This window comes from Gekko japonicus, unplaced genomic scaffold, assembly GCF_001447785.1.
Source record: "Gekko japonicus isolate JY-2015 unplaced genomic scaffold, Gekko_japonicus_V1.1 scaffold423, whole genome shotgun sequence".
NCBI classification, from domain to species: domain Eukaryota; kingdom Metazoa; phylum Chordata; class Lepidosauria; order Squamata; family Gekkonidae; genus Gekko; species Gekko japonicus.
In genome coordinates, this window is record NW_015169183.1 from 741,839 (window position 1) to 751,498 (window position 9,660).

The 9,660-nt window shown below is 45.3% G+C and overlaps 1 protein-coding gene across 1 annotated transcript in view; it reads right to left on the minus strand.

Moving 5' to 3' along the window:
• The window catches only part of LOC107114610 (orofacial cleft 1 candidate gene 1 protein homolog), a 52,186-nt gene extending 43,528 nt beyond the window's left edge, over positions 1–8,658 (minus strand). Inside the window, exons 1-2 of the mRNA XM_015416147.1 lie at positions 8,398–8,658; positions 7,753–7,815 (exon numbers count right to left, since the gene is read on the minus strand). Coding sequence (XP_015271633.1) covers positions 7,753–7,815; positions 8,398–8,658 — 324 coding nt within the window. The remainder of the gene's footprint in view (positions 1–7,752; positions 7,816–8,397) is intronic.
• Between the last annotated feature and the right edge of the window lie 1,002 nt (positions 8,659–9,660).

Below are 9,660 nucleotides of genomic sequence, written 5' to 3' on the forward strand. Positions count from 1 at the left end.
CTCTACAGATGTGCAGGAGGACGTTGTGTTGTCTGGAGGGCTCCTATGTACCGTGAGAGACTCCGAGTTCTCAGCTTTAGCCACCTAACGGTTGCCTGACTTCTCCCGCACGCGGGAAGGTGCCTGATTGGCCAATGCCATTGGGGGGGGGGTGCATACGAAAGCCCTATATCCTATTATGCTCTACTGGCTGGAACCATTCTTAACAGTGCCTGTGTTACTGCATCTATAGCTTTGCAATAAAAGTATAACCGTTCCTGAATGCGTGTACTTCGTTGTTAGCTGTGGGTTCCGACACTGAGGAGAGCTTTCAAAAGTCTTGTCAGTCTTGTCAGAGGGAGTCGGTCATCATTTGGACTTTGGCATGGCAGTTGCCAGTCAGGAGGAGTGTGTGTTGGTCTGAGGGAAACAGACAAGTTCACTTGGGAAGTGAAGGGACACAACTCCTTGCCCTTACTGTGTACCAACACATTTGAGGAAAAGTTCAGAAAAGAGAATCTAAAAGTCTAAGTGTCAGCATAAGCTTAATTCTGTTTATTCATAGGCTGATTTCCCACAAGCGCTTATTCATAGGCTGATTTCCCACAAGCCACATTTTGCTCCGCAGCTTCACGTGATTTCCCCCGCGTCTACTCAGTCCTGTTTGTTGAGGATTGAGTAGACGCTGGGGAAATCGCGCAAAGCTCCGAGGCAAAATGCAGCTGCGCAGCAGCTTGTGTGAAATTGACACATGCCATTGGGGCAAAAAGGAGGAGTGAGCGTGGAGCAGCCCTTGTGGGAAATCAGCCATAGTTTCCAGAACTAGGGTTTAGGTTTGACAGAAGAGACTGGACAGTAGGTTGAAAATGGCCAGTCTAGCCAAACAGAAAAGGATTATTGCTCCTAAAAAGAGGAGGATATCTCTTACCCAGTTAATCAGAGGGTTCAGCTCAGAAGGGACCCCTGGTTTGTGTGAAAAGGGAAATGGTCTTAGACTCCTCAAGAGTGAAAAAGGGAAAGTTATAATCCCACAAATTATAATCCTGTATTTAAATACAGGAAGGAAGTACTAACTTCCAGGAAATTAAATAGTTTTATGAAACTTTATTAAGACACATTGTTGCTGAAAGTAATCTCAAAGACAAACAAACCTCTCGCAACTATACTCTGTTGCTTGTTCAAAATATTATAATTTGCATAAACAACCAAATTTACCTCAACTTCTTGTCCCCTGCCCTATTCCTAACTCAACTGTGCCTGTTCAATAAAATCAACCTTTCTGTTTGAAATTTACTTTGGGTCAAGTGCCATTTCAAAAAGGGATTTAAAAGTGGGCTCCTGCTGAGTTACAAAAAAATGTCTGGCCTGGGCAAAAGCCAACTAATTTCTCTATCACAGGGTGGGGCAGGCAGAAAGTTAGAATTCTATAATTCAAATATGCTAATAAGGGGCTGTTCACTCAGAGTGGAGGGACAATGTTTTGCCAGGAAGATCTGCCTCGCAGAGAACCAGCGGCACGGGTCCATCATAGCAGCCTTCACTGCCGTCTCATAGGATTTCATGAATGTCCTAGGAGATGTTCTTGTGGCCTCATCACAAGTCCACTGCCATATTCGCTCTAGCTGTCTCAGCTCCATGGTATACCAAGGTACTAATTTGGAACAGGGGTGGAAAGAACGTCAGAGGCGATTTCATCTATGGCTTCAGAGAGACAGCTATGGCAGTCCTCTGTCAGTGCATCTAACGAGTTGCCAGGGGGCATCGGATCCCACAGAGCATTCTGGAAACCAATGGGATCCATGAGTCTCCACAGGTGAGCATAAACCAGCCAGTGTCTACATCTAAGAAACCTTATCCTTATGACTGATATACTTCAAAAGGGGCCTAAACTTAATATAAAATTTTCTTATTAATGTACAAACTGGTTTAGGGACGCCAGCCTCCAGGTGGATCCCGGGGATCCCCTGGAATCACAGCTCATCTCCAGACCACAGAGATCAATTTCCCTGGAGAAAGCAAATGCTTTGGAGGGTGGTCTCTATGGCTCTATGGCATTGTACCCCAGTGAGGTCCCTGTCCGCCTCAGGCTCCACCCCCACATCTCCAGAAGGTTCCCAAGCTGGACCTGGCCACCCTACCCCTGGCAACCCTAAACTAGTTCATCTGTCTTTTTTTTTTTTTTACTATACATTAATGGGTAGAGAGAGAATCAAATGTAGGTTGAGCTGCTTAGAAAAGGACACAGGGAAGACAGTTTTAGCATGCAGAGCACTAATGCACAGCGAATAGTTAGGGGACAAAAGGGGAATTGTATAAGCAGCTATGCACATTTTTCAGTTGGAAAGGACCAATGTGAACATACCTTAGGGTTGCCAGCTCCAGATTGGGAAATGCCTGGAGATATTGGGGGTGGAGCATGAGGACGGCAAGGTTTGGGGGAGGGGAGAGACTTCAGTGGGGTATAATGCCATAAAGTCCACCTTCCAAAGTGGCCTTTTTCTCCTTGTGAACTGGTCCCTATTGCCTGGATATCAGTTGTCATAGCGGGAGATCTCCAGCCACAACCTGGAGGTTGGCAACCTTAAAATACCTTCTGGTATCTGTGCCCACTTCAGGATTTGGTAACTGCAGGCCGCCATCACTCACAGACTTTGCTCTCACCCCAGTCCACCTTTCCTCGGCAAAAACCACAGCAACACAAATCAGGGAACACAGAGTTCTCTGCCCCCCACCCCACTCTTGGTGCCAGGCTGTCTGGAGAATGTTTCCGCTTCCTGTTTCAAGAGTTCATCTTCTCCAGGTAAACTGGTCTCTGTCGCCCGGAGATCAGTTGTAATAGCAGGAGATCTCCAGCCACCCCCTGGAAGCTGGCAACCCTACCCTCTTGCAAGCAGCCTAGCCTGCTTTCTGTAGGAGTCAGCGGGACTCTGAATAAAGGAATCATTACAAATACAACGAATGTTAGAAACAGCCAGCATACCTCCTTGTGTTCAGTGTCAGTATGCAAGCCCCCATCATCCCACAGGTATGAAATATTCATGCTACACTCTGGTCTTCCTTCTATGCCCTGGGCCTTTTCTTTGGGCCAGACTGGCTACCGACTCTGGTTGGGGTTTTGTTATGTTTTTTTTTGACGTATCTGGCATGTTCCCTGAGCTCTTGTTCCCTCTAAGCTATGGAAACTTGTGAGCAAAAATTCTACATTGTGAGCTACTAGCATAAGAGTTGTGAGTGGGCGATTTGGCTACTGATGAAATTAGTTTGCTCTGGAGCCCTCCTTCCTGAGCTAAGTCAAAAATCTGTGAGCTGGAGGCTGGAGGCTAAAAAAAACTGTGAGCTAGCTCACACTAACTCAGTTTAGAGGGAACACTGCTCTCCAGCCACATGCTTGGTTTGGGGAACTCTGTGAGCTTCTGATCTGTTTGTGGATTTATTGATGAGGGAGGAGGGAGAGATGATGGCCGCAGAAGTGGAGGGCTTCGGCTTGGTGACCTCTGGCCTCTTGCCGAGACCTGATTCAACAATTTTTTTAAAATGAGCTTTAGCCTAAGGAATACCGGTGGCTGCTTTGTGGGAGAGAGGCAGATCCTGTGACCCTTGAGGTCTCCCCCAAGCTGTATGACTTCAAGCTGAATTGATAAAATGCAATGTTAATGGCGATTTCCATTTTACCGCCATAAATTAACAGTGCATATTTTAAAGGAGGACGTGGTGACTCATGGCGTTACATCCTTATGGTCTAATGTTATGATGACTTTTTTTAAAAAAACAAACCCAAGACCAATGAATCCTTCTGAAAGGTGAACCCCCTATCTCACACAGTTTAAATAGCAAAGGAAACCATTAAATGTCTTTTCACTTGGGGATGTTATGTCACTACAAGGAGCAGACATGCTTTCATAGATCAGTGCTAGAATATGGTAATCATGTCTATGTGCAAACAGCCAGTGGTGCAGCGGAAGCAGCAGCAAAAAAAAAGAGGGGGGAAAAACCCCTGCATTTATAACCAGTGACAACTAAAACCCATGAAGTTTTTAAAAGAATGTGATTGTTGTCAGAAGGAATTGGGTACAACAAAGCCGTGTTCAGTTCTGGTTCCACTCACAGCCGTGGCTCAGGGGTTGTGCCGGAGCTGCTGCAAGGCTGGTGGGCACAGACCAGCAAGAAAGTGAATTTTGCATACTGTACGGATCATCGCTCAGTTCAGGGCAGTCAGATTGAATCTGCAATCAACCGATTGTGCTTCATGAAACCGTCAGCACGCATTTGCGTCTGGCTGTTTTCTCCTGTCCCGCTGTAAACAAGCTGTGCTCTGAGCTGTCTCCCTACCCTTATCTGCTCAGCGAAGATCACACAGACAGACCTCATCAGCAGGCTGGGAGTTCGAGTTAAAGTTACCCCTTCCAGACAGCAGTCCCCACGCGGGCTGGAACTGAAAACGAAGAGCGACTTTGGAATGACAGAGTTTTAGTCCCTTTTAGGAAATGCATACCTTAGATTTAGACGCAGGCTGGCATGCCGTGTCTCTTTCGTGAAATTAAATTAGGTGTCCCTAAAATGAACAGCGGTTTTGAACGTCGGCGGGCGAGCTCGGCAGACTCGGCTACCGCCATAAATTAACAGTGCATATTTTAAAGGAGGACGTGGTGACTCATGGCGTTACATCCTTATGGTCTAATGTTATGATGACTTTTTTTAAAAAAACAAACCCAAGACCAATGAATCCTTCTGAAAGGTGAACCCCCTATCTCACACAGTTTAAATAGCAAAGGAAACCATTAAATGTCTTTTCACTTGGGGATGTTATGTCACTACAAGGAGCAGACATGCTTTCATAGATCAGTGCTAGAATATGGTAATCATGTCTATGTGCAAACAGCCAGTGGTGCAGCGGAAGCAGCAGCAAAAAAAAAAAAGAGGGGGGAAAAAACCCTGCATTTATAACCAGTGACAACTAAAACCCATGAAGTTTTTAAAAGAATGTGATTGTTGTCAGAAGGAATTGGGTACAACAAAGCCGTGTTCAGTTCTGGTTCCACTCACAGCCGTGGCTCAGGGGTTGTGCCGGAGCTGCTGCAAGGCTGGTGGGCACAGACCAGCAAGAAAGTGAATTTTGCATACTGTACGGATCATCGCTCAGTTCAGGGCAGTCAGATTGAATCTGCAATCAACCGATTGTGCTTCATGAAACCGTCAGCACGCATTTGCGTCTGGCTGTTTTCTCCTGTCCCGCTGTAAACAAGCTGTGCTCTGAGCTGTCTCCCTACCCTTATCTGCTCAGCGAAGATCACACAGACAGACCTCATCAGCAGGCTGGGAGTTCGAGTTAAAGTTACCCCTTCCAGACAGCAGTCCCCACGCGGGCTGGAACTGAAAACGAAGAGCGACTTTGGAATGACAGAGTTTTAGTCCCTTTTAGGAAATGCATACCTTAGATTTAGACGCAGGCTGGCATGCCGTGTCTCTTTCGTGAAATTAAATTAGGTGTCCCTAAAATGAACAGCGGTTTTGAACGTCGGCGGGCGAGCTCGGCAGACTCGGCTGTGATTCTCTCCCCCCCTTTGGGATCGTGTCTGAATGTAGCCAAAAGTGAAGCAGTAGCTGGAAATATTGTCAATCTGGTAGGAATCCAAGAACCTAATAATGCCTGAAATACTCTAAGGAGTGTAATGACAGTAAACAGGAACAGGTACGTTGGCTTCTGTTTTCATTCACTTCAGTTAAAGCATTAGCCTTTAAACATAAAACAGAGCCCTGTTTCCAGTTCACTCGTCTTGCATCAAATGCTCAAAGTTTTACTCCACTCTCTCTTACTATATGTATTTATATATATACATATCCCTCCATTTGTATAATTTTGTATTTCTGCAGTATTAAATGCTTGCAATCAGCTGACCGGTCAAGGCTTTTCTTTATGTAGGCAGAGCCAGAACTCCCATCGCTGTGCCAGTCCCTGCTTCATTGCTCCATCTAGTTAAGCAGCAACAGCCAAAGTGAAACAGCTTGCAATTTGCACCTGTCTGCTTTAAGGGGAGAAAACTCTTTACTGCTAATGAGAATGACACTTGGTGAAGTCAAAGGGAGCTGGTTTTGTTTCCTTGTCTTTTTGGGTAGCTGGTTTCCTAGCATTTTCAATAGTGAAAAATAGCTATCTTTTTTTTAAAATTATAACTCTGAATAGATAGGCAAAACCTTAAATAAAAACTGATTATTCCATCAGTATAATCAAAGGATATAGGTAATGTATTACACATGTGCCTGTAAAGTCCAATATGTACATTGTGAAACCAAAAGCATTTAAAACAAACAGGTCTCGGAAAGGCAGCACGTATGTCCTAAGTGAATGAATAAATAGTATTAATAAAACGACACGTCCAAATTTCTCCTCTGTATAAACTTTGCACAGAGCAAACGGCTCGCCTTCCACAATTCATTTGGCTTGCAAAAATGGCATGGGAGGGAAGGCTAAATACACACAGAGACACACACACACAAACTGTGTTCATGAGCATAAACTGGCCCTGCAGCACTTGGGAATGAAGTTCTCTGATGTTTTGCATATCGCAAGTTGGGTCTGAGGGTCCCCAACCCAACTCAGGCCATGCGCAACGTTTAGGTGAGTTCTCATTCTAAAGGTCTTGAACACAGGCACTGTAGCCCTGTTGGCTTTTTCGAAAGAGCAAGAGTTCATGTGAACTCTTGGAAGAGTCGAAGGAATAAAATGGCATCTTTTACCACAACGTCTTAAGAGAACAGACATTTTTAAACACTTCCAAAGAAACAGTAATTATGAACTTTTATTGTGAAAACATATAATTTTTTAAAACTGGCTTCCCCCCCCCCATAAAGAAACAGGGGACTGAATATATAGCCTATATCACTATAACATTAAGATATTCTTGTCCTGTTCTTTAAGTTTTAAGAAACAGAATGCTGGTGTTTGCTTTTTAAAACAAGTTCTGTAAGTTTAAAGAAATCACCAGTGAAAAAGAAAAAAGGGGGAGGGAGTTAATCAGCATGACACAACTAACATAACAAATACAATATAAAGTAAAATACTATCATAATATTTCCATTCGACAAATTGTTCCCATTTCTTTTTACACAGTAAACAACATGACAATGGGTGAAATGAAGTTGAGACTGTCACAAATTGGGGGCCTCTGCAGTAATTAATGTAGTTTAATATGGTTGTTGGCACACTTCTCACATGACAGATAATGTTCCAACAAGACACTGATAGGACCTTTCAGCACAGCTTTAGGAGATCTACCAGGCACTGCCGAGGTTGGTTAGGTCAAAGGGTTGAACCATGTGTAATTCATAACAGAGGAGGTCCCACGGTCACTCCACAAAAACAATTACGCTACTTATTTCACTCCATCCCCTGCCCGAAATTCACAAGCCTCACAGTTTCAGTGCAGTCAATCTCTTTCTGCCCCTGGGCTACAAAACCACATGAAAATACGTGGTGCTGTGTTTATAAATCTAATCAAAAATAGAAACAGTAGACGGGCACAATGAGGTTCTACTATAGATCCCTGGGAATACTCTAAATTCTTGAAGGCACTTTTGTTTAACTTCTGTAGCCCTCCCCCTTACTTGTACATTGTCTACAACTCTCGTTAATCATCCCCTTCGCTTGTCAGTAACAGAAAAGGGAAACTGCCTGTCTGCTTGCTTCCTTTCTGTCATTTTTATGAATAAGATTACGAAAGAGAAAATAAAACGCAGTAGCATTATTTTAAATATCCTGCAAAGGAAATCGCTTACCTCCTCACCCGTGCCTTCCTGCCCTTGCATTTCAGAGACGCAGAAGTAAGGAAATGCTTCTGCCTGCAAGAGAACACAAAAAGATCAGATAAATGAACAAGCATTTTTGTTTGAAGAATCTGTTTAAAGGGACTGTTTAAAGGAAGGTATTGCTCAGGTGAGTGGCAGCTGAATGGGAGGGGGAGACCTCTTCCTTCTGTGGATCTTAAGTGAGTCAGTGTTATTTCTTTACTTTGTATGTTGAGGGGAGTGTGGAGATCCTCATTAGGGGGGAAATAGTTAACAGAAATGAAGGTTGGCTCTATAGGAAATGCCAAAGAATATGTGGCAGTACGAGAGAAGGCGAAATCAGTGGTGTGAAAATAAGTTACCAGAGAAAGCACAGGTTCAGCATAACAACTACACAACTAGTTCCATACATTTGGGGTGGAGGGGTGGGGAATGCAATTTGTGTTTCTTATAAGCTGGGGCCCTGAGTCACCCGGAGCCCTGTTTGCCGAACCGTATGGAGGGGGGAGGGAGGGGCAGAGAGGCAATCCGCAGAGGGGGCGGGCCAGCAGCAAGCACAGGAAGCTCGCGCCCGCATGACCTGATGCTGGCCCTATCAGAGGGTCTTGGGTGTTTGGGGGATGGGGGTGCACTGACTGTTACTAAAGGCACAGCACCACCCCTCTTGCCATCTTTCCGGTGTTGAGCGACATGGCATCGTTCGAAGGGATTTGCACGTGGGCTTGTTTCATTATTTTCTTTGTCACAACTTGGCAGTATCAGCATGGGGCCAGTTCCATTATCAGGAAAGCCGGCCCGTGTGCCCATTTTCCTGAGCTGGGGATCCTCGTGAGGGATCTTGACGTGAGGGTCAAGTGGTATGCCCAGCCCGAGGGCATGGCCAGGGATTACCCTCATGCACAGGTGGCAGGGGAGACCACCTTGGGGCATCCGCCATTGTGGGATCCAGAGACCTGTCATTCCAAGTTTACCAGTGGATCATGGACTGGCAGGTGGGTCAGTCGATGAATTGGAACCGGTATCCCATGCTGTGCCAAGGCAGACTACAGCTGTAACCAATGAAGTTGTGGCCAATTTTATTCCACATTTCTCTGAAACTTTGAGTGTGGGTGTATTATTTCAACTGAAGTGTAAATGGGATTAACATGTGGTCAGATATGGAGGGCCTCTTTGCCTTTGGCCCCTGCCTCACCCCTCCCCTCAGTGATGGGGCTGCAAAGCCATTTCAATCCATTCTCCATGCTCCTGCTATTGCTGGCCACCACTACTGCAAGGTTTCTAAATCTGATGCCCCTGTGCACATAAGCGCAATCACCCAAGCATAGCAGGATCGATCAAAAGAACCATGATAATAAAGAAAACAGGCTGTTGCACGAGAGTATGTGTTGCTATCACGTGCCGTGCCTTCACAGGTAGCTCTGCAGCACTTTCTCACACTTGCACAAGATGGCTGTGTGTACTGAAGAATGTTTTTAGATTTAGTTTCACTTGTCTCGTGCAACACTCTAGGGAAACTCTGGATCCAGTCCTACGGCAAAATAACGGCACCAGGTCTTCCTTACAATGCACCGTGCTACAGCTGCTGGAGAGAACCACAGGAAGGATTTTCTCCATGTTCTAGGAAGAGACGTTTTACTATTTATTTATATTTATTTATTTATTCGACTTATTATACCACCCTAACCCCTAGGGGTCTCTGGGCGGTTTACAGGAGTGTTCTAGGAACTATTTACCCTAACTAAGGCCACATGCTATAGGGTGGGGATTTCCTACCAGCACCCTGTGGTGGGCCCGCTGCATCTTTTTCTGGCTCAGCTTTTTCTCCCTTCTCGGCGGTTTCTGGCATCTTTTTTCCACTGGGCCGGCTGCTTCCTTGGTGGGACTGTTCCTCGGCGCACA